At 38.5% G+C, this 24,454-nt stretch overlaps 5 protein-coding genes across 7 annotated transcripts; 1 reads left to right on the top strand and 4 right to left on the bottom strand.

Moving 5' to 3' along the window:
- Positions 1-663: 663 nt before the first annotated feature.
- On the top strand, positions 664-11,030 carry LOC129411676 (zinc finger protein GLIS1; the record flags this gene model as incomplete). Its single annotated transcript, XM_055163168.1, has 4 exons — positions 664-832; positions 9,727-9,854; positions 10,597-10,749; positions 10,835-11,030. Coding segments are annotated over 4 exons (587 nt in total), but the record flags the coding sequence as incomplete, so codon positions are not given.
- A 905-nt stretch (positions 11,031-11,935) lies between these two features.
- On the bottom strand, positions 11,936-14,385 carry elovl8b (ELOVL fatty acid elongase 8b). The gene is made up of 7 exons (XM_020933107.2): positions 13,954-14,385; positions 13,304-13,491; positions 12,802-12,882; positions 12,597-12,653; positions 12,397-12,511; positions 12,190-12,317; positions 11,936-12,114 (listed from the first exon to the last, which is right to left on the bottom strand). The coding sequence occupies exons 1-7, from the start codon at positions 14,009-14,011 to the stop codon at positions 11,950-11,952; spliced, it is 792 nt and encodes a 263-aa protein (XP_020788766.1). The 5' UTR covers positions 14,012-14,385; the 3' UTR covers positions 11,936-11,949.
- Positions 14,386-14,605: 220 nt separating this feature from the next.
- Positions 14,606-19,064, bottom strand: mutyh (mutY DNA glycosylase). The gene is made up of 15 exons (XM_055163164.1): positions 18,888-19,064; positions 18,416-18,534; positions 17,854-17,893; positions 17,698-17,771; positions 17,584-17,625; positions 17,419-17,490; positions 17,233-17,346; positions 17,057-17,154; positions 16,427-16,571; positions 16,241-16,328; positions 15,980-16,162; positions 15,551-15,696; positions 15,093-15,242; positions 14,952-15,002; positions 14,606-14,881 (listed from the first exon to the last, which is right to left on the bottom strand). Exons 1-15 carry the CDS (start codon positions 19,042-19,044, stop codon positions 14,756-14,758), a joined length of 1,605 nt encoding a protein of 534 aa, XP_055019139.1. The 5' UTR covers positions 19,045-19,064; the 3' UTR covers positions 14,606-14,755.
- A 125-nt stretch (positions 19,065-19,189) lies between these two features.
- On the bottom strand, positions 19,190-21,732 carry armh1 (armadillo like helical domain containing 1). Of its 3 annotated transcripts, XM_055163167.1 has the most exons (11): positions 21,401-21,732; positions 21,179-21,247; positions 20,934-21,100; positions 20,653-20,849; positions 20,498-20,582; positions 20,094-20,189; positions 19,940-20,006; positions 19,728-19,857; positions 19,575-19,652; positions 19,368-19,449; positions 19,190-19,299 (listed from the first exon to the last, which is right to left on the bottom strand). In XM_055163167.1, the coding sequence occupies exons 1-11, from the start codon at positions 21,613-21,615 to the stop codon at positions 19,253-19,255; spliced, it is 1,233 nt and encodes a 410-aa protein (XP_055019142.1). In that variant the 5' UTR covers positions 21,616-21,732; the 3' UTR covers positions 19,190-19,252. The 3 variants fall into 3 exon arrangements, with proteins under 3 accessions (XP_055019142.1, XP_055019140.1, XP_055019141.1); XM_055163165.1 differs by having other exon boundaries at positions 19,940-20,189; XM_055163166.1 differs by having other exon boundaries at positions 19,940-20,171.
- Positions 21,733-22,450: 718 nt separating this feature from the next.
- LOC110167755 (elongation of very long chain fatty acids protein 4-like) lies at positions 22,451-24,146 on the bottom strand. The gene is made up of 7 exons (XM_020933133.2): positions 24,089-24,146; positions 23,753-23,940; positions 23,456-23,536; positions 23,177-23,233; positions 22,986-23,097; positions 22,700-22,827; positions 22,451-22,624 (listed from the first exon to the last, which is right to left on the bottom strand). Exons 1-7 carry the CDS (start codon positions 24,144-24,146, stop codon positions 22,451-22,453), a joined length of 798 nt encoding a protein of 265 aa, XP_020788792.2.
- Positions 24,147-24,454: the final 308 nt, after the last annotated feature.

Raw genomic sequence — 24,454 nt, 5'->3', positions numbered from 1 at the left:
ATGAACCAATGAACCAAAGAAATTGATTTAAAGGATGTCAGATCTTGCCAGTGTATTATTACAAATGTTATTTTGTGTATTTGGGGTCGCAACAACCATTATTCTGATGAAGTGATTTCTACATACAAATGCATCTTCTGCTGAATTAGGCCTATGTCTTCAATCTAAGATCAAATTCATGAAAATATTACTACTGTTTACATCAATTACTTTTTGTTTTATCGCCATTCAGTTCTCAGGGGCTCAATGACAATAGAGAGCACAGATGTTTCTTATGCCCACTACACGCTGCATGTTGTATAACCAAAGGCACAGCACACACACAGAGGCCATCCACTAACCTTATTGCTCCTAAATGCTCCACTGTTCAAAGTCCCTGCTGAAACATATGTAACATTTTACTTCATTATAGCGTAATAAGAACAAACAGCTGTAAGGACAAGCGAGGCCAATCCCCATGGCAGTACAAACAATGTACCCTAAATTACAACCAGCGCAAACACAGAACATTTCACTTTGCACCGCTCTCTGATTGGATGAAGGATGTCAAAACAAAATCCCGCTGCCTTGAAATGACTTTTAATTTGCTCAAAGAGACGACGCAGCGCAGGCCCCTGAAGTTTGTACGACACCTTTACTAAATTAGCTTTGTTTGTCTTTCAGGCTTGTACACTGGCTCCAGCAACCCCCATCACCCAATCAGTGCCCCAGCAGAGCTCCTGTCCCCCTCGGCACCCTCCGGCCCAGAACTGTCCCAACGCCACAGACTGGACCGGGACATGGGCAGCCCGCACCTGTCCCCCCTCACCCCTATGGAGGGCGCTAGAGATGGGTGAGTAAAATACACTTGTACTGTTAAAATACAGGTTTTATTATGTGTAGGATTTAGCTCCGTGTGTTAAATGAAGTGTCCAATACCGCCGAAACAGTACATTTTTCCATAAGAATATTTTGCGCTATGTAAACACATCTCATGACATAATATGGTGCCAAAAGTGGTTGAGGGGTGAGGTCATGTGTTTCCCTCAATCCCTCTCTCTATATTACAAGATGACATGTTGCATTTATAATCACAAATGTAAATAGTTTTGACTGACACACACAGGAAGAATCTAATAAATTAATATTATGACTTTGCCTTATGATATACATTCTCCTTCTTAATGTTTTGCAACCAAGAAATAAAAAGACCACACTTCTACACACTTCTGTGTAGTGAATGATGAATTGTGTGGGAACAGTCCACACTGAACATTGAATCTTACTATTTTTATTGGTCACATTTTTATTAAATTGAATGACTACTTAAAATGTCCTCAATTCCTGTAAAAAGACAAAACATTTATCAGAAAATAGTGATCCATAGTGATCTTAAAGAGGCTTTTGCAGAAGTGGGTAGAGTAGAGAGAAATTGTAGTCAAGTAAGAGTACCCTTACTTCAAAATAATATTACTCAAGTAAAAGTATAAAGTGGTGTTTGGGAAAACTTTGGCAGTAACTGTCAGGACGTAGCATCTGATTTATAATTGGAACTGAATGTAATTGGCAGGACAAAACATTAAATAATCTGGCATTTTCAAAGGACTGATCACACAAATGAAAATAATCATCATATCTGCTGTGCAACAGACACAAATGTTCAAATAATAATTTAATTGCCCCTTGAGAACTGACGCAATTTACTCAAGTAAGAGTTCTGTTACATAGTGAAATATATTACTTAAATAGGAGTAAACTATACATCTCTGAACTACTCAGAGATGTACAATTTTATTAAAACGTAAATGCACTGAGTACTACCCTCCTCTGTTATTACTGATTAAGCATAAATAATGTATAAGAACAAAATCTCCTTATCCAAATCTTAGGAACTTTTACTGAATAGTGATTGAGTTCACTCCCAAAAGTGAACACATGGGTCACTGAGGTGTCACAGTGACACACACTATATTTGGCAGTGTCATCTGTATTGACAAAGTCCCCTGTCTGCACTGATAATACTTTTGTGCTTCATGACTCATTCTAAAATAGGTGTGAATGCATAATATCTCTCTGTTTATTATTTCACATAATTAGTCCTACAGATTATGAATACGAGTCTGTTCTTTGCTTTGCCCATGGAGAATAAACCTCAAATTACCCGACACAAAAACAGGCCAAAGAACTCAGTCAGATATCCCAAAACACAGCATATTGTTTTATTTGTCCATAATTGTTATATTGAGTTGAGGTATTCTGGTATAATCAAGCAGTGCTATATTCAAATTACATCACATCTGGGGTTTGTTACTCAGGATCTTTTGGGAAAATGTTAAATAAGCAACTAATAAAACCTGAAAGAGTAATTAAATAAACTGCAAAAGGATGGTTGAAATTAAAATGGCTTGACTTAATAAGATCAACAATAAAACTACAAAAAGAAAAAAAATAAAACTGTTATGTACTGGAGGACATGCACCTCTTTTTGGGTGTGTGAGCTGCGTGTTTCCTATTAGTGAATTTCCCAGAGGAGAGTTTCAGAGTCCAAGGAGGCACAACGTGTACTGGAGCAAACAATACATTGGTCACATGAGGAGAGGTTTGAAAGGACTTTTACAGTTTACCATTGGCTTTGCTGCTCACACTAGTGATTAGTTTAGTGCTGCTTCTGATCATTTAATACCCAACATTACTATTTTAATAAAACCAAAGGAGGTCTTAAACTGGACTTCAAAAGGACTTAGCCAAAATGACCCCTGCATCTTTCCTCTAGTCTGGGCTGGGGGTCCGATACCTGCTTGACTTCACTGAGATGTTACTGCTTTGTGTGCAATGTTCCACAGTATGGCATTAAACTTTAATCTATCTTTTATTGATTCAAGTACAGTTGTTTTTGTTGCTAAAAATAAAATGTGGTCACCTTTCTAAACAAAGATAACAGACAGCCTGGTGGTGTCACCTGTATGTATCTGTGAAAAAATAAGGTTAAAGCCATACTGTAGAACATTCCAGGTAAAGCATTTAATAATAACAAGTAGGTGCAGATTAAATCATTTGTTAAATCATGTGAAGAATTTGTTCACTCACCCCAGTTTGAGAAACTCTATAGATATCTGTATTGCTCTGTGATTTTAGTTTTATGTCAATCTGTTCAGGATAAATCTATAACAGAATAAATCTTGATGGCTTGTTTCTCTTTTGTAGTGGTGCATCAGCTTGTGTGCGGGAGTGTGTGTGAGTCAAAGAAGCTGAAACACACTAATTGAGGAAACTCGCATAATTACATCAGACTTGTGCGTGAAGCTGTCCAGTGCAAACACACAGTCCCAGGACCTCTCAGAGATGTCAGGGCGGCCCGCGAGTATTTGGACGTAAAGTGCTGCTACAACCCTTGAAATGCTAGAGGAAATCGCTGTCAAAAATTTCATTGCGGTCTGTGTAGGTTTTTTCTCCTTAGCATTCAGAATAACAAGTGTTAGTCGTGCAATAGAAAGCGAACGGGCCCCGTACTCAGGGTGACATATTGGAAATGAGGTACAGATTTGTTCCTTTTGGCCTTGACGAGGAACCTTAAGTGTTTTCATGCATTTGTGCCCATAAACCTGGATCAGTGCATGCATGTGGTTAGCAATCAGAATATCAATCTTCTTCAAATGTAACTTAAGAAAACATTAAACCAAATGAGAAAAATTCCTACTGCGGTTCTCACTTAAATTCTCTCTGCATGTGCTGTGATGACAAGCCTCCAATAAAACTTTAGCCATTTCCAAATATCCTGATTTCAATCTAGATGCTTCCCAAGATACGCACATGTTTGTTCAGTATCGTTAGTTCACTCATCACATACGGTTTCCCTCTAACTCTAAACAGGCATTCCCAATAAGCTCCAGTGACAGAGTGAGTCCCCACATGAATAGGGAAAAAGGCGCACACACACCGTCGTGCCTGGTGTTTAAAGCTGGTGTGTGACTGAATGAGTTGGGCATGAAACGTCTACTTACATCTACATAAAGATGGAGCTTTTGATTTACATGTTTAAAGCCCTAAGTACACAGCCTGCTGCCAAAGTCAATATAAGCGCCGCACTTGTTTTTCCCAAACGGTTTAGTGGGACATTAAACATTTTGACAAAATTATCAAACCAACCCGCCTCTAGTGTGGCAGCCTCTGACCTCATAGCTAAATGTGTTTTCTTTGGCTCCAATGGCCCATTTAGACTCACTTTGCAAATACCAGTGTCATTTTTCCGAAGCTAATATTCCAATATGCCAGATAAAATACATTTGCTGATCGGTATGGCTGGTGCTAAGGGCTGGCTGTTCCACCATGGCGGCCTATGCACAGAGAGACTGCTAAATGTTGTCATTCACTGCCCTGCCGTCTGTGGTTACATAATTACAGCTGCCTTTAGTAGAGTTTTGGTATTAGAGCCCGAGTAAATATTAGTCTGCGCTGGTCTGATATGTGCAGTGATTGACACAGGCTAACAGGATTAGAGTGGCAGCACAGAAGGACATTAACAGACGTGTACTGCACTTAACCCCTCTCTGTCACCTGCTCCACATGATCATACAGAGGGGCTGATCGCAGCAGAAAACAGAAGAGGATTGAGGAAGTAAAAGTTACTTTAAATGTAACTAGTATCACGGGTTATTGCTAGTGTAAAGTTGAGGGTTGAGTTGGTAAGATTAAATACAGGCAGTTTTTTTCAACTTTAATATCGGAAATAGGAAATATCACTGCTTAAAAGTAAATGTTTTTTATAAATAATTTGGAATGGGAAATTCCTGCAGAAATGATTGTTATTAAGGTGGGATCATTCCTGTTCTGTACACTTATCTTTCTCGGACTGACGGAAAGCTTTCCGGGGCCCGAAAACCCCTCACAATGCAGCCCTAGGCACCAGCTTAGCTTTAGCTTAGCTTTAGCATCATGCTCTTATCTGTCTCTCAGGCATAGCATTAGCCTGTTAAGTCAAACCAGAAGTGTTCCCACCAATGTGTGCCAAAGAAGCCCCTGTCATCCATCAGTGGGGCTTAAGTTTCGGCTGCACTGAGGACACAAGAGGGGGGGCAGGGCTCATCCCAAGGCCCTCCTGGGACCGTCGGCTTCAGGTGATAGAAGACGGACGAGGAGCAGAGCACTCTCAGTCATCACTCTCCTCAGTCTCAAATACATATTGTACATATAACTGAAGTTATATGTACAGCATAGAAAAGTAGATGAGACCTTGCACTTTGTCTTCTCGGGTTCTTGTCCCAAACAACAACTAAAAAAGATAGTGAGATTCCTCAAATTAAAATGAAACATATGGCAATAAATTTTACATAAAATATGGTCATCTTAGGCAAACTTTGTCCTGCTGCAGTTTAGTCATGGATTGAAGCTGTGTTTCCCAGAATGATGTCAGCTCTTCCATATTACTCACAGAGAAAATACTGATGCAGTGTTACAGAATGTGTCCATGACAGACTCAGAGTCTGTTTGAAAATCTACAAGAACATCGCCTCTGACACCTTCTTAATCCAACAAAAGACAAAGTTACCTCATCGCACTACAGAGAGCACACAGGGGTGCAGTCTACATGTCCAGAGATGTGCTAACCCCAAGACCTGCTCAGTATTCATTACAGTCATTCTATCAATGGATACACCTCACAACACTGGGGAATCCTCAGGTCAAATATGGAGTAGTTTTGGAGAAGTTGCTTTAGAAGTTTAGAAACACTTTTGCATGAAGCCAAATGACTACATTTTCAAAGGGAACACATTTAAATGAACTAACATCAACCAGGTAATGAAAATGACACCTGGAACAACAAAACCTGCAACAATAAATTACTCAAAATCTTAAACCAGAACTAAACCAAGATTAAAACACGACTATACTAAGGCTTAAAAGCACGTCCAAACTAGAGCTACACAAGAACTAAATTAACCTACACTGTGACCTTGGCCTGCACAAGAGGCCTTTTTGACCTTACCTGAAAATCCCCCCATCAGGTCAGATATGGCACGATGTACAGGAGTGGGTGGGCTCTGGGGTGAAGTGGGGTATACTGCATCGCACGTACAGATGGATATCACAGGAGAGATTTAAGTGGCAAATGAAAGATACCCCTCATGCCTTGGTCCTGAGGAGACTAATGCTACTGCAGCAATGTGCAGGCTGGCAGTGATTACCCACGATTCACTTTAGCTGCACATAGAGGCGTCTTGTAAAAATATGAACGGTATAACTGTTTCCTGAGTTTGTGCTGACAGGAACTCTCGAGGGACCGCTGCTCTCCGCGGGAACACATGGCTGTGCGCTGGACAGTGGCCAAGACATAGATTAGCCACAGTTGCTAAGACCTCCATCCTCAAGAAGCACATGCAGAGGGAGCTAGAGATTCAAATACTGGGACACACATGTGGAATTATACAGGGCAATACTGTATACCAAATAAAAAATGGGCATTACTTTATAATTCATATTATGCTACTTTATAATACCTTCATTAGGCCCAAGTGCCAGAAGCTGGTGAAGGGCCTCTTAGTATCGCAAAACGATGCTCCTAGTGGACGGGAAGTGAAATGACGTGACTCGCCCTTAGCGACCAGAGACCCTCACCATGACATGGGAATGCGCCAGAGCTTTCTGAAAATGTATAGTTTGTTGGCCAAAATAAGTGTAACTTTTTTGTATCAGAATATTATTATTTCTTCTTCTACTAATTATCCTATAAAAAGGCACACTTTTGGCTCGTAACTTCTCAGGACACTGGTGAAGATGCACACAAACGTGGACAGCTCGACTACCTTCTCAAAAAAGCCCTGGCACCTCTATACATTAGAGGATGACGCCCACCTCTACAATGAGGACTTCGACCTGGAGGCTCTGATCTGCCCCACACCAACAGGGAGCGGTCAAGAGCCACAGAACACCCAACTGGTGTCTTGTAACCTCCAGGACTCCTCAAACCCTGAGGAAAGAAGTCAGGTCCAGGAACTAACACCCCTGGAGGACAGCACTCTGGTCAGTGAAGAGTTGGAGCAGGCAAGGGCCCAGTTTGCAGATTAGATCCAAAGAAACTTTGTTTTGGACTGCAAGCTTAAGACTAAAATTATTCTTGTGGGAGTTTGGAGTTTGTGGATTTAAAAAACACAGTATTACCATATGCATATTGCACATAAGACATCACAACATGGAACAAAGTGTTTTCTATTTGAGCACTGCCCTGGAGTCGAACCCAGGACCTTCTTTCTGTCAGGTGAAAGTGCTAACTGCCTCACAATATTGTCTAAATAATGCAGTGATTTACCAGAGCAGGTTGAAGGCAGCCAGCACAAACACCAGGTCATCTGATCTGGCCAGTCTGTCCATCTGAACCAGGAGCTCAGTCTTCAATTTCGCCAAAATTTTGAAAATGGCAGGGTTAGGTTAAGAGTAAGGGTTAGGGTTGGGGTCGGAGCTAAGATCAGGGTTAGGCTTAAGCTTAGGGTTACGTGTAGGGTTACGCCTAGCATTGTGGTTGGGGCTAGGGGTTAGAGTCATAGTTGGGGTTTTTGGGTATTAGGGTTAGTGCGGTGCACGGCGTTTGCAGTGTGCGGTGTGTGTGGTGTTTGTGGGGCACGGTGTAGGTGCACAGGAGGGCCGATCATTGCTGCTTGCAGCTATATTTATATTGAATTGTTTATTAATAATAATTCAGGCTCAGTAACTACTTCATTTATGACTTATGGTATTAATTAAGCAGTTACAAAGCCTGACTCATTCTTAATCATTTTTCTTTTCATTATTGGTTAAGTCTTTTCATGATTTATTAAGGCTACGTATGGTGGAGTTATTATAAAGTGTAACCAAAATATGTCACTTTGATTAGTTTTAGGATACAGATCAAGTTAAATATTTGTTTATGACTTCTGGTGTCTCTCTTAGTGTGCAGCAATGTGCATATTAATTGTCCTGTATTTATGGACTGGATCAGGTCGGACTGACCCAAAATATGCCTGAGAATCCCTTTTTGTTAAATGAGTGCATTAAGCATTAAAGGTTTTGTCTAATGTTAGTATGCTGTAAAGTCAGGGATATAAATACAAGATGCCCCGACTCTGAAAAATTACATTTCTGTTAAAAGTTATGCTTAACCTACTGTTGAAGAACTCTTAAGCAACTTTTTGACTATTATCTTGGCTTTTATTTATTGATACTTTGCAGTGAAATCACGCTGGGAGTGTTCTACATGTATTTGTATGGCAAAATGCATGGTGATACAATTCCCACATCATCAAATACTGTTGAAAACATTTTAAGATTGTCTGAAAACTCAAGAAAAAACACAAAATGGATCTAAATAGTTAGGGTTATTTTCAGGAGCTTGTGTGATGAATCTGAGTGTTCATAGTCCTGTTCAGGTTTTTGATTTTTGATAAAAAGATGAGACTGACTAATCTGAGAAACTGTTGGCTAATGTTGACTAGCTGGTGACTAATGTTATTTGAGAAGGAACATCACAAATGGAACTGCACAGATCAGCTCACCTGTTGTAATAGTCAGTGTTTGTAGTCAGATTGTGTTTAAAAAAAAAAGGATCAGATTAAAGACTAAGCCTCAGACAGAGCAGTGTCTACAACTAGCCTCACACCCCCAGGGAATTTTCAACTGCAAAGTATCATCAGAATTACACATGAAAAGTGGGTCGCATCACAGCACATATCATGAAATACTCAACAGTCAAAGTAAATGGTTGTACACACAGTATGCTTATGTTAATTGCCACCTCTGTTTCTGACCCCTGCCAAGTCTTACGCCGCTCCACTGGCTCCCTGTAGCAGCTCCCTGTCATCACTTTTATATAGCGCTTACTGCAAACCATATGTTTTCAGGGCACCAATTTTTATGTGTTGGCATTCCTCATTTGCAGTCACGAGCAATAAGCAGTTGGGTTGAATATTTTGATTGCTGATTGGCTAGTTATAAAAGTTCGGTATGCCTATCGCTTAAAAACCTGGGCCATAGTACCATATAATGTGTACTTGAATTTATTGAATCATTTTGAGCTCATTGTTAGCGTCTATATCTAACTTTTCTTTATCTTAATAAATCCCATATGGTCCCCAGTGTTTCTGAGCCAGTTTAATAAAAGTGAACTCTCAAAGGTAAAACAAATTTCAGAATGTAATATTGTTGCACATTGCCATAACAGCAGAGTAATTGGGCCTGGCTACTGTGGATGTATTTACAAGATGCTGACACAGACAAAAACTGTAAAGGTACTAGACAGTGAGTGCAATGGTGTTTATGTCTCTGAATACAATTTTCCCATATCATAACCACTTCATATAACAGCTGGAATAAACTTGTATTTGAAAATAAAGATCAGTGCAAGATGATACATAAGCGTTGCCACATATGGGGAATTGGTGGTTGTGAACATGTTTTCTTCTCATTGCCTCAAAGCCTGAACTTTCTTTATGGTGCTGATCCTGTGTGAAAGTGCAGGAGGGGGCCAGTTACACTTGAATGCCACTCTTGTGTTTGTTGACTTAAGATCATTATATGTGGTAGGATGACCATTATATGAGGGGAGCCAGAGTTTCCACACGCCTGGCTCATTTCATGTGTGCTTAAGATCACTGGCTGCTCGGCCTGTTGGATCATGTGGTTAGTGGGTCGCATGGAGCTTCGACTTTGATTTAGCTCTCAGAAGCAGGAGCCGTGTGATTGGGTTTCTAAACTAACTGACGGTGTGTGCGTCTCCTACAGGGTGTCAGGTCCGCTCCTGTCTCCAGGGATGAAGAGCAACGGGACGCCCCCCTCTCCTCTCGACAAACAGCACGTGCACTCGCACCACAAGCCCTACAGCCACTACGCGCTGCAGCCAGCCAATGACGGTGAGACAGACAGAACAATAACAAGAACACGCTTCATTCTCCAACAGGAAATGTGCTCAAGGCCAAGGACCAGACACAATGTTTTTACTACTGGTGTTTCACTTCAATATCCTTACACTTCTCTGTGACAGGTGATGTGCTAAGAACTCCTCCTCAGTATAAATACTTGGCACAGAGATAACAGTGCCTCTAACATGTTGTGTTTTTAGCAGCACAGATTTTACCACATACGCACACGCGCACAGCCACATGAAAGGCGTCTGGAGGATGTTGTCCCGTAGAGCAGTGTAGCTTTGTCAGGACAGAGATGTGTCATAGAGACAGAGCAAAGGAAACCACCGCAGGAAGCCCTCTCTTTCAGCCCAGTGAGGCAAAATGCTGGCTCATGTTTTCAGCGGTCTCTCAGTTCTTACACAGCAGGCTCAACTGTCACTCCAGAGGTTTGTAATGTTTTAAACAGAGCTCCCTCTGTAGAGATCTGCCCATACACGTCTGTGTAACCACTGTGTGGTCAGAGTTACGCAGAAACACTGCAGGAAAATCTGCTCCTCCATTATGGCTTCTCCTGTGGTCAATCTGAGAGTACAAACTGGGACAAAGGGGACACATGATGTCCTCTAGGTGGTTTTCTGAGGAAGCTGATGCATGAATACTGTGTACAGTTGTAACACTCAATGTTTTAAGAGAAATATTCGGGTAACTTCTAAACTAATACATCGTCATAATGTTTGCCTTGCCCTAGAGTACCAGGCCAGTTTCCAGAGCTGCTTCCATTTTGGAGACTCCTACAGGATGGATCAGGCAGTCGGTGGTGTCCACATCCCTGGAGATTCCCACAGCTACAGTTCCCATCAGCACAATGGCTTCCACATGTCAACGGGCAACACAGGCATAGGTGAGAAGGATCTGACTTTTAGAAAAGATCATCACAGGTAAAGTTAAAAAATGCAATCTACTCAAAGCATACATTCATTTTCTAGGCTTTAATATGAGCCAGGAGCTCCATGGAGGAGGAGGATGCCAGTTCTCCTCGGGCCCAGATGAGAGCATCTTCTTCCAGGTGGGCAGCTTCGACCGCAGCCTGAACCACATGCCCTCTGTCTACACAGAGACATGAGGCACTGGGGCAGAGGACTCTATACTCACAATGTAGCATTAACTCAAGTACTCAATATGGCTCCTGGGACAAAAATTAAACACGCACTTTCACAATGACACAAAAATAAAATACAGAGTTAAATGATAAAAGCAACTATGGCAACAGTCTCAGTGTAATAAAAAGTGCATTAAAAATAGTCACAGATCAATTGAAAAGTAGCGCTGGTTTCACTGAAGTGTTACACAATGGTTGGTGTTCCCACTGGTGTTAATATTAAGATTAACAGTAAGATCATGTTTTAACCACTGTGTTCATGTGCAGATATTTTTACTGGTACATAGCCCTTGCCTGGCTCACTCTCCAACCCACAACCTCCAATGTATTTTGGACTGAAGTGTAAGACATTATATCAATTTTGCTGTGTTGTTTTTAGCAGTGAAAAGTTTATTTTATTTTTGATTTCGGATGAGGCTTTGGGACAATGAATTCTTCATTGGTGCAGCAAAACTCACCTTTAATATATATGTATAATATGTACAGTTTGTTTACAACATTGCTGAATGTCTCTCGAATTATGAAATAAAATATTTAAAGAATTCTTGTTCTTGCTTTTGAGTTTCTTGGAAAATCTAATTATATTGTAAATGGATTCAGCACCTCAAACTGTTGAATGTGGTGGGACATGGAGGGAGGATGGATGTAGAAATGTAAGCTAATAAATAACAGCAATAATACCACAGGATTTTCTATTTATAAATCATAACACAGACAGATTGGAGTACAAATAGATGACCCCATAATACAACCCTGAAAGCCAGTACACCCATAGAGAAAAAAAAAAAGCTTTTTTTATGTAAATTTGACAGACGGTCACCCTATAATATGGGTGGTTTCGGATCATAGGTGTATGCTGCCCTCTACTGGTCTACTGTGGGTACTGAAGCTGGAAGTAAAATAAAAATACAACATGCAACATCCATAGTCCTTTTGACAGTTTTATTTCTGCTTCTTCCTGTTGACATAGCTCTGGTAATAGAAGTTACTGAAGAGGATAATGAGAGTGACGCAGTATCCAAACACCACAATGTTCATACTGTCTGGAAAGTCACACTCTGCGAAGAGGTTGTAGCCCGTGTGCAAAAGGAACATGACAAACTGAGTCTGAAATCAAGAAAAAAGACTAAATGAAAATGTGTTCCACTAATTCTGGCTTAAACTGAGGCTTTTGTCACTGACCAGCTGCAGAGAAGTCAAGTATTTCTTCCACCAAAGATACTTCTGCATGTGAGGACCAATGGCGGCTAGTCCGTAGTATGAATACATAATAATATGGACAAAGGTGTTGACTAGACCAATAAAGAAAGCTGTGGGAAAAGGTTTACGTAAGCACATGCCTTAAAGGAGCAATTTATTTATTTATGACTAAAATGTTGGGAAACTTACACTGTCCTCCTGCTACATACTTAACTCCCGCCCACCAATTGAAGATCATGGTGCCATGGTGATAGACATGAAGAAACGTCAGCTGGTTATTCTTTTTCCTCAGAATGAAAAATATCTGTGGATGACGACACTTGCTTTAACTTGTAGCATTAAGGTGTACTGTGAATAATGTGCTTGAATTTATTTATAAACAAATGTACCGTGTCACTAAGCTCTATGACTTTAGAGAAGAAAAACCACCAGCACACTCTGGCCATCTAGAAATAAAGGAGAAAAGTTCAAGTAAAGTCTAAAACCCTTGTTAATAGTATAAGCTTTAAGGGCATCTGACATAAATTGTACAAATCACTGGATCAGATGAATGGAATATGAGTTACTGAGACTTAAGGCAACAAAGTCACTTACCCTCATTGCAAGTGGATTTGTGCTATAATCAACAGGCTGACAAAGCAGGCTATAGCTAGACAACCAGGACGTAACCAGGAACTGTAACACAATTGTGAAGATGTTGTCAAATTATTTACAGTTTCAATGTTTTGTCTAATTGATTGAATAATTTTGCTGCAACTATAATTTTAGTTGTTGATTTGGTGTTTTACTTTGACTAGTCAAATGATTATTTCTACCGTACATTTTAAGAGACTTTTAACATAAATTATCAACCTTTATTTGGTTGATAATTTATATCAGACCATAGGCTTCTAAATACAGAATATTTACGAATTTAAAATATTCACTTTTTATTACTGATGAATATCAGAAATTCTCCTTTTATTTTTCTTTTACAGGTGTTTAGGTGAGTCTGTAGTCCAGATTATGATTCTCAAACCATCAAAAAAAAAAATCATACTCAACTAACCACTATTAGTTCATTAATCACTGCAGCTCCCTTGGACAACTATCTTACCTCATAAAACATGTACGCAGAGAGGCCAACCATGGCAAAGTTGTAAACAATGAGGACAACTTTGAGGTCAATGGGTTCCTTGTGTCTCATGAGTCTTGGGCCGACCCAAACCACACACAGGTACTGCAGGAAGATAAGTGCCACTGGGACAGGGGAGTAGACCAGCAGCCAGGGATCTGTCCTTTTGTCTGAAACATTCACACGTTTATGGAGCAAAAAATGATTAGGCTAAACTTTAGGATGATTTACTTGACATAAAACAACTGGATATAGCATACTGTCTGTAAATACATGTACAATTAAAATCTAATTTGGCCACAGGAAGATCCACTGAATACATAGGACTGTCATAGTGAACATAACATGAGTGACTAGTGAAATGATGATTATCATCATCATTGCAGCGTACTCGTTTGTATTACAAACCTGTAACACAAACTTTGTAAGCTACTTTTATTATCATAACTAAGTCATTCAATGAAATCAGATTCATTGATCATTTGTAGTTTATGTGAAGTAAATTATGTTGCAGCTACAGCAACGGCCTACAGGTCGCGTGACTTTGCTAGAAGTACATATAAACTCTTAGATATAACTTTTGACAGATTATAGACTACACAAGTTCCGCTTCATGTTACATTGTCCAATACCTCCATTCTCCAGTATGCCTTGGTACCACGACAGGAAGCTTTGCCACGCGGAAGTCATGTCTGAAGTCTCAACGAAACCACCGGACACAGACTAAAGTTTGTCACGGCGTCCAGTCCAGTGTCAGAGATGAGAAAAAACACGGCACACTTCAGTCCAAGGGTCAGGGTTAGGTTTAAGGAAGGATGGATCAGACAATCAACGAAATACAGCCGCACAGGCTACAACCATGGACATTAGACCGACAGAGGCGTTGGCTCGTCGTAAAAGAGAGCGACTTTTGTTTTTGAAAAGAAAATGTTGTGAAACTGATATGAAAAAAAAAAATGAAAAAATTAAACAAAAGAAAACAACGGAACGAAAGTAGACACATGGAAAACGCCTTCAAAGACCTTTTGAGGACACTATCCGATTATATTTTGCAGTTTCCTTTTTTGTCACTAGGGGGAGACAGAGTGCATCTTTTTTTTTTTTATAAATACATATATATATAAATAGTTGTCGGGTTTATTATTTGCAAAAGATGAAGAAGCTTATGGTTTATATTCATAAATGTTTATACTACAGTAAACGAACTTTGGACCGTGGCATGTGGGAGACAGTTTAAAATTGTAAAAAGTTGGTTTCGATCATGTTTGTCTTTTATATTCACACTCCCACTTTCAGATCTTTATTATGTAAAACATTATAATACTGATACAGAGTCAGAGCCACCAAACACATGTATGCCTGCATAATCTCTAAAAACAATAGTTATTGTTTCTTATCCATAAAATATTGTGAAGGACACACTTCACAATAGTTTTACTTTTTGGTATTTTTGAAGAAAGACATCAGAGAGAGTTGTTTACTGTCATTTTTAGCTGCAGAATTTTTGCCTCTGGATATCACATTATTCTTCAAATCATTTGTTTTCTTCTTTTTTGTTTCCTGTTAACAAAAAGATACAAAAATTAAAACCTATTACAGTACATCTAAAGACTAATACAAATTGTACTACATTTGTAGTTGGATGTTTGTTACTGTTCACTGAATCATAAAGCTTCAAAATCTGCAACAGAAGTGACAGTAGTGGAATTATTTAATGTTTCATTCACGCAACGTTCCAAGATTAAAAATAACATGGCTGAGACAAGCTGACCTTTTTCACCCCTGTTGAAACTGCTGCCTCCATTAAAGCTGATCTGCTGAGCCACTGAGCGTTTTCACTGAGGTTCTCACAGCTCTGGTCATTTAAATGCACACTGTACACAACATATGTCTGATGGATGTGTGAGAAGATGTGAACCACCTGCAAAGATAAATACTTATGATCGACCTGTCTGTGTGTGTATTGTTGCATGTGTTCAAATATTATAATTACATGTTTAATAGCTGACAGATGAACAATGTTTTAGGAATATTTTTTTGTATGGATCTTCATATGCCCTAGTGGGTTTCTTATTCTTGTGTGAACTGCATTGGTTTGAATAGCATACGTATCTACCACATATAATGAAACACTTTTTTAAAAAAAAGTGTATTGTGTTTCAGTGAGCCATTTATATAATGCAAATCACATGTTATTTTAGAGCAATAGTGACAAATAGAACATTTGACCTCTCCCACAAAATGAACGTGGTTTTCAGGAAAGCCTGTTCCCAGAATTCGGCAGATCTCATTGCACAGCAGCGCCCTCTTCTGTTCAATATCAGAGCTTTCCACTTCTAAGAGACTGGGAAATTGCCACAAACCAGCAAGCAAACCTGTTGTAACAGCCAAAATAAATAAAGATGAATGAGAGCTATTAAAATGGAAATATGTAAATAAGTAATATGACGACAACTGCGTTCAACTAATTAAGCACAATTTTAAATATATTTTATGAGTACTTCCTAACACACCGTGTACTCAGTTAATCGTTTACAATATTGATCACTGACAATTTTCAACAACAATTTTCTCAAATGTTTCTCAAATCTCTCAATTAAAATATGCACTCATGCACTCACTCTCAACATAACTTAAGTCCAGTTTCTGTTGTCTGACCTTTGTTGGGTCTTTGTGTGAGCAGATACTGGTCCTGCCCATCTCCTCCGCGTCTGATGACCAAACAGGTGAGTGTCCTCTCTACTCGAGGAGGCTTCTTCACTGGTTTTCTGGGAAAGTTCATGACCCCAAGCTCATTTTCCCAGGGCTCAGAGGGACACAGTAAGCACGCACCACTGCCCACTAAATGAAATTAAAAAGTTATGGTCTTTCTAAGTTAAGGGAATTTCAGTGACAATAGCTCTAAAACACTTTGTTTACCACATTCCTCTATGTCAGGAACAGATGGAGATCTCTTTCTTGTCTTGCCCACAAGCTTCTTAGTGTTTTGTTCTTGTGTGTGATTAAACTATTCAAATATAACCAAGATAAAACAAAGTAAACAAAAACTACAAAAAGACATAAATCATTATTAATGTAATTAATCACAGGCGCACACATTTGTACCTTTTGATAGGAGTGGCAGTGAGACTTTATGGGGCACTGGCTGCAGAGAGGAGCTTTAGGAGTACAAACTCGAGCACCCAGCTCCATCATGGCCTGGTTAAAGTCTCCTGGTCTGCTTGGCTCAACAAGCAAATTAACTATATTCCTACAGGCAAAAAATATAATTTACCAATGAATGTAACAGTTTAGTTTATGTCTGCTTTAAAATCACTTTCAGCAAGAAGGAATCTTTAGGCAGCATACAGTAGCTTTATGTGGTTAAAAACAACTAATTGCCCTGCATAATTCATTATATGATCAAGATTCAAGTTTATTTGCCATTTGTGCACACACAAAAGTATATACACGTTGGAAGTCTTGTGCAGGGCTATTGGACATTCAAGTAAGAACAGGTAAAAAGTGCATTAGAGGGGAAAAAAGAGACATACACATACATAAAATGTTTTAAAATCCACTTTAAATACATAATTTGAATAGGACTAATATTTAAAAGCAACAGTTAGGCAAACCCCTGTTAATAATAAATACTGTATATTGCACATAATACTGTATATAGTACTGTATAAGTAATAGAAGCATAAAGATGAGCAAAATACATGCTGCCAAAGTCAACTGGTGTTTTGATATTACCATAGAGCCTCTGTTACAGCAGGACTTGTGCTATCTGCTCCAATAGCTCGTAAGCGGCATAACACACGAATCACATTTCCATCCACTGCTCCTGTGACCTGAAAACAGACAGATACATAGATACATAGGCAGGACCTATGTTATTTTTGCATAAGACTTTTTGCTAATGAACCAACCTGTCCAAGTGCAATAGAGCCAATAGCAGCAGCAGTGTAACGTCCAACCCCTGGCAGTTGTTTCATAAGATTTTCCACTGTGTGAGGCATTTGTCCTTTTAACTCAGAAACCACCTAGAAGTAAAGTGATGAGTCTGTACAATTATTTTAACGTTTAATGTACAAGATATTTCAGTCAAATTAAACCTTTTGAGCCCCTTCATGAAGTCTTTTGCCTCGGGAATAGTAGCCAAGCCCTGCCCACATCTGGTTCACTTCCTTAAAAAAAAAAAAAAAGAACGAAAGAAAGAAATAATCAGTTTTAAACCATTGATGAGATTAAATATGTTATGTGTGTCAACAAGTTATGACCTCTAGTGTAGCAGCTGCTAGATCCTGTACTGTTGGCCACCGCTAAAAGAAAGCAAAACAAACCATGTTAATATACAAGTTGAATTACGCAAGCTAAAAACCTCAGCAACCTACTTTTATCCATTTGTTATAATAGTTGATAACAGTTGCAACTTGAGTCTGCTGCAGCATTATTTCTGATACCCACACTGAAGAACAAAAAATCGGATTGTTTTTTTTTTTTTAAATAGCAGAAAATATACACAATGCAAGCAATTCTAAAAGCCAAACCTGCATATGTTCTGATGTTCAGGTCTTCTTCTGTCATTGCCTGGAAAAGCACATTCACCTTTATCTTACTGTGATTAGGTTATATGTAATATGAAGGAAAGCTGACCATATCTACATTAGGGTTGTCAAAAGTATATAAAATCAGATACTAATTTATAATAAAACCAAACTAGATACTAATTTCATTTGAACAAGTATCTATACTAAAAAAGTCAAATTTACGGGACAGAAATGAACCTTTCCTGAATGAATAGCTTTAGAATGATCTTGAGCTGTGGACATGTATAAAACCACATAGATTAGTGTATGCTCATAGACCACTATGGAAACTACTAGGACGACTGAGGGATTATACAGATATAAGCCACTATTATGATTTAAAGTTCAAAATTACATTTTACTGTCTTAAGTGTTTTTATTATCATCATTGTATTGTAATCAAGAGCACAGAGTCTAATCCTTAGTATCAAAATCGAGTTTGACATTTATTTTAGTTTGCATAAAATATATAATAGAAATGTGATAGAATCATTTAAAAAAGCTGTGATTTTTCTGAACCTACCAGTGTCCTCCATGGCAGCTCCCTTTTCTCTTTGTCATACCAGTTTAAAAGGTGAGAACGTAACAGGATTACCTCAGCAGCATCTGAGAAACTGTGGTATGATGTTGGAGAAATATCCTCTAGAAAAGTGAACAATTAAATAATACCTTTTGAGGAATATACAATATGTTTTGGAGAGAAAGCATTGCATTATCATTTCAATTAAACTTGCATAACGAATAAATACATAATCTACTACATATGACACTGATGTTCTGAGACATGATTACAAAAATTATTATGGTATATAAGTTGTTATGCAAATGGAATTCAATGTCACACAAGCACTACCTTAACAATATTTTTCCTAACTCCTTAAGCAAATTTGTATGTGCACCTGGCTTTAAAAGGGTACTTAGAAATATGAAGCGATAGGATACAATTAACAGAGTAAAGATCGAGTGAAGTGACTTGAAAATGTGAAATACCCTACCTTGTTTGACAGTTGTCTTGAGCCGTTTACTCTTTGAATTTTCGTTTCTTGTCATCTTAACTCTTGCATCTGAAATACTTTCACTAATATGCCTTTTTAATAACGCCCAGTGAAGTTTTATAAACCGATTATACTGAGGTTTCGGCTCCCGCCACATTGGAGGAAAAGGCTGGGCTCTCATCCAATCAGCGACAAGTAAACACGGAAGTAGAACAATGTAAGAACAGGGGGCGCTTTCAAAATAAAGGTATTTTATATACCAACAACACGACAAATTATTTCAACTAAAATATTTTATTAAACTCTAAGTTACATTCTTCATTCAATCACCAGCAATTTATATAGTTTGTGTAAAACAGTAAATGTCAGCCTTCGAGGTTTACTGAATGGGTCCCATTTTCCCCATCCACTCCTGTACACAAAACAGAAAACATACTAGTACATCCTTGTACCAAATGTAATCTTATTTCCAACCATCACCTGTGTTTGTTATAATGTTGTTGCACAACAGAAATTCTGCCTGTGTTTCACTCAAAGTCTTGTACAGCATTTCAGGACTGATCTGATTAAAAAAAATACCAAAACAAAACAAAAAAACATTGCTTTTGCTGCTTCAATGTGATGCACTATTTTAAAGTGTATGTATCCAATTATTGATCCATAATTTGTCCATACATACATACATACCAAAAAGGCTGAAAATAGAGTATCTCCCATGACTCTTTTAACAGGTTGTTGGATAATGGGGTAGGATCTAACAAAGAACTAAACAAACAAATATTAGTAACTGCTCGGTTAATATTACTTTATTGATATGCATTATAAAGAATAATTATTGACCTCTAATGCAAGACTGGCTTGTATTTGGGTTTCGATGTGTTCTCTGTTGCCCATAGCAGATAAGAGACCCTGGACCACTTCAAGAGCGAGCAGATCACTGCTAATTTCTTCATTATCTTCAGCCAGTAACCTTTAAAATGAACAAACAATTGACTAAATAGTAGGTAAATAAAGGTATTTCGTATATAGATTGTAGCACTTTTAGTTCTCACCGGATGACTTTAGCAGTGGCAGCTTGTTGCACAAATTCAGGCAACGATCCAGTTTTCCTTGTCATTTCTGAAATAAAAAAGTCATGAAAGGAAATTTTCTGTCTATAATAATGTGGAAAAAATAAACAAATATTTTGTGAAGTTTGATAGTTACTCAGCTCCTCAGTTGCTAGTCTGAGAAAAGTCACCAGTTCATTCAGGAGAAGTGGCCTCACATCAAAATTCTTCAGTTCTAAAATCAAGTTAATTGCTGCAGGATTGGAGGAAATGATAGGATTCAAAAGAAATAAATCAAAAGCATTACATTAAACTATAAATGATAATGACTATTCAGGACTCCTCTTTGTTTTGCCTGAAATCTAATGAAGTACATGTTTTATTGCTCAAAATTCTGTCCTTCCTTCACAAACAAACAAACAAACAAACACACAAAAAAACATGCATTGTTACTATGAGTAGGGCCCCCTCTCCCTACATCTGACATCTCTTACCATCTTGCTTGTTTCCATGTAAATAAATGCCTGCAGGAAACTACAGGACCTAGCACCTTTAAATTACCTTCATCTTGAACTTCCAGCTGTAAGGTCTTGAGCATTTCAAGAAGAGGACCCACAATACTGTGATGAGCTGTCTTCATCTTGGACTATGGGCAGTGCTTCATAGTTATTTATAGTGTCCTTATTTTACGTTTCTAGGACTGTTTAAACTTATACCTGCAAAGACCGTAAAGTGCGCAGGAGCATCTTCTGACTTTTGGGAGATGTGTTCAACAACAGTGCAATGAGTTCTTGGTAGACATAGTTTAGATATTTCGGATTTCCCTGGGACAGTGAATCTAGGACTGCACATGCTTTCTCCAGGATCTCATTAGAATATGGTATGGTTAAACACTCTGCTAAAGCACTGACACCTGTTTGAAAAAAAAAAAGCTTATTGGTGCTATCAATTATAAATCAATCAATCAATCACACAGTCAATATTTAGTATATCTTACCCTTGCTTTCACAGATGAACTCTTTGTACTTGCGACCGGTGTTTGAAACAATCAACAAAACATTAAGCACTTCAGCTCTGTCCTCCCCTTTAGTTTGACCTTGATTTAAAATATCAATTAATGTGAGAACCCCTCCATCCTCCAGGAACTCCGTTAGGTACTGATCCCTATGGCAAAAGAGGAACACAAACTTACCACATTAAATGGGCTACTCAAAGCTGTAGGGTATGTTTGGCTGTACTCACTGGCTGGATGCAGACAGAAAAATCTGTATTGCTTTAAGCTGTAGCCATAGGGATGAACTAAACTTGTATCTACAGATCAGGTGAAGGACTGATCATGTCTGACTCAATAGAAGCAAATAGCACAAGTACAAATGCACAAGTATGTCGCAATAAATGCCCAGAGAGACAATAATAAAAAGGGAAATTATAGGACACACTCTAATAAGTTGTATGTAAGGATACGTGAGTCTCATCCACGTCGTGATTCGTGCCAAAAAGAGACTGGCCACCTGAGCAAACTCCATCTCCAGTTCGTGGAAGGTCTTCCCGGAGGTCTCAGAGAGGAAAGTTGTCAGAATACGAGCGCGCGTTGTTTTGTCCGCGCGGTCCCAGTCGCGTAGAAAACTCAACACTTTGCCAAGGTTTGCCTTCTTGTCGTCGCGTGCAGATGCAGGCATATTGTAAATGTAAATGAATATTGTAAATCAACACATTTTAGCCTTCTTTCCTTTCCAATGTACCACGTTTACGCAATTACGCTTTGGCACAACTGACGACGGCAACTTTTACGCAGTTTTGTTTCGCTTCTCAGTTGCTTAGTAGCACATCACATCATGATACTTAAACAGATGGGCAAAATAAAGTAAAAGTGGACAGTTAAATCACATACAGTTTTTATTCACAGAGTTCTGTGACAGTGACTGCGACTTTGACAGTACAAAATAACAGGTAAATTAATTATTTTGGGTTTTTAATCAGGCAAGCTTCCCAAACTATTTACAATAGAGCACTAGTGCCCTCTTCTGGGAAAAAAAAAATTAATTTAATTTAATTTAATGCACCTTTGCAGGTAAAAATCACCAAGCGCTGGACAGAGTGCCCATAGTGCAGAAAATAGATTTATCTTAAAAACGAATTAAAATTCTTCAGATCAATCACATCTGAAAAATACAAAATACAATACAACAATATACAATACAACTCTACAACCCAGTAATCTAAATGTATGTGTCTGAAGCTCATGCACATGGGGCTAGGAGCAGGGTCTTCCACATCTTGGTGCCATAGACTTAAGCAGTTTTAAACTCTTTAAAACCATATGCTTCTTGCAAAATGTACATGATATGTCACTGAAGAACATGTCATTTTGGTGCTCTAAAAGTAGCTTTACAAAGATCAAAGGACAATGATAATTAAGCATGGCCTGATAGATGTCCTAAGTAAACTCTGAGACATTCAAAGAAGATTTTTCCAGTTCAATAAAGTCTTAGTTATTTATGCTTGTATGATGGTTTACACAGACTGTTTGAATGTTTTCTTTCTCAGGTAGCTCTGGTAATAGAAGTTACTAAAGAGGATAACAAGTGTGATGACGTACACCATCCCTGTAATGTTAACAGCGTTTGGATAGTCACACTCTGTGGCCAGGTTGCAAGTTGTATGAACAAGGTACATCATAAACTGGGCCTGTTGTGGGCACAATATGAAATTGGTTTCAAAATGTGGCAAATACAAAAACGAGAGGACAAAATAGGCACTGACCAATTGTAATTTGGTCAAGTATCTCTTCCACCATAGATATTTCTCCATATGTGGGCCAATTGCTGCCAGGCCGTAGTACGTGTACATCACCGTGTGCACCACTGTGTTGAGCAGGGCATGAAAGAACGCTGAGTAACATTCAAAGAGTTAACACTTTGGTCTCTTGGATTTGGAAGCTTACAGTACTGTATATACAAGGAGTTTTATTTCATTCATGTATCTGAACTCTCACCATTGTTGCAATGATGTGAAACATAATGCCATTTGTTTTGCTAAAAACACTTACTTTGTCCTCCTGGCAGATACTTAATCAGTGCCCACCACCAGATCATGGAGGCGTGATGGTAGACATGAAGGAAAGTGAGGTGACTCTTTTTCTTCCTGAGTATGAAGAAGACCTGCTCTTCAAATAGAAAAGGATTTGAATGGGCTTGTCTTGCTTTGAGACAGGACTGCAACAACAGTCATCTGCCTTACCGTGTCACTAAGCTCAATGATTTTGGAGACAAAAAACCACCAACACACACTGGCCATCTACAGAAATGAAAAAATATTAAGTTAATATAATGCTAACTTAATCAAACATAATGGGTTGTGCTCACGTAATGTCATAACATTCTTAGTTGTCTTTTTATTAATGACACAAAGACATTGCAGTCTGCAGTAAAGACTTACAGCCTTGAGATTAATATGGCAAAATAATGGAGCCACTGCCTGACAAAAAACTGTAAACATTTCATTCAAAGATTTTCTTACCCTCATTGCGAGTGGACTTCTGCTATAATCAACAGGCTGACAGATTAGGCTGTAATTCGACAGCCATGATGTGACCAAAAACTGAAAAATCGAAACATGAATCATAATCTGCATGATTTCTGAACTTTATACTTTATATTATTGAACTATCACTACTGAGGTGTAAATACAGATAATCAATTAAGTGTACTATATATTTCAGATTTTGGAGGAAGAACTTTGAGTATTTTTGTGTTAAATTACTAAGACAAAATAAAATTACAATATGAGAACAATCAAAATCTGTAGAATACACACCTCGTAGCACATGTAAGCACACAGGCCTACCATACTGAAGTTGTACACAATGAGAAGAGGTCTGAGGTCAAAGCAGGTGCAGTGTCTCATGAGGCTTGGACCAAACTGCACCACGCAGAGGTAAAGCAAATGGATGAGAGCCACTGGGACTGGGGAGTAGACCAAGGGCCACGTGTCTGTCCTTTTATCTGACACAGTAAACGACATAATAGCATCTCAATTTATAATATAATACTAATAAAAAACAAAGGCATAAAAATAGCCTGCTCCACATAGTAACACCAATAGCTTAAGTAGTTGTCATGATCTGCTACAGTACAATATGGAAATATGTACCTCCATTCTCCAGCATTTCACTGTAAAGTGAATTTAAACGTAGATACACAAAAGCCATGTCCTGTCAGGAGAAAAAGAATGTTGGAAAAGATCAGCACATGAGCATCTTCTTAACTAAGCATGTCAGCAAATATTTAGGCTAATGCACACACACACAAAAAAAGCAGAGAGTGTGTCCAAATAATTTCCCTTGTGGATCAGTAAAGTTAGTTTAAGTCTAAGTATAAATAAGCTTTTCCTGTAATGTACATCCAAGTAGAACAGTCTGCATTAGACTCCTGAGAAGCCCATTGCTGTATGCTGAAATCATGAAATATATAAAAAGAAATGTTAACTTGTTAACTATAGTCTATTCTAGAGGTTACT

Source organism: Boleophthalmus pectinirostris, unplaced genomic scaffold, assembly GCF_026225935.1.
Source record: "Boleophthalmus pectinirostris isolate CB_2022bp ecotype Guang Dong unplaced genomic scaffold, ASM2622593v1 HiC_scaffold_550, whole genome shotgun sequence".
NCBI classification, from domain to species: domain Eukaryota; kingdom Metazoa; phylum Chordata; class Actinopteri; order Gobiiformes; family Gobiidae; genus Boleophthalmus; species Boleophthalmus pectinirostris.
Note: the sequence above shows the minus strand (reverse complement) of the source record. Positions and strands in the feature narration are given on the sequence as shown.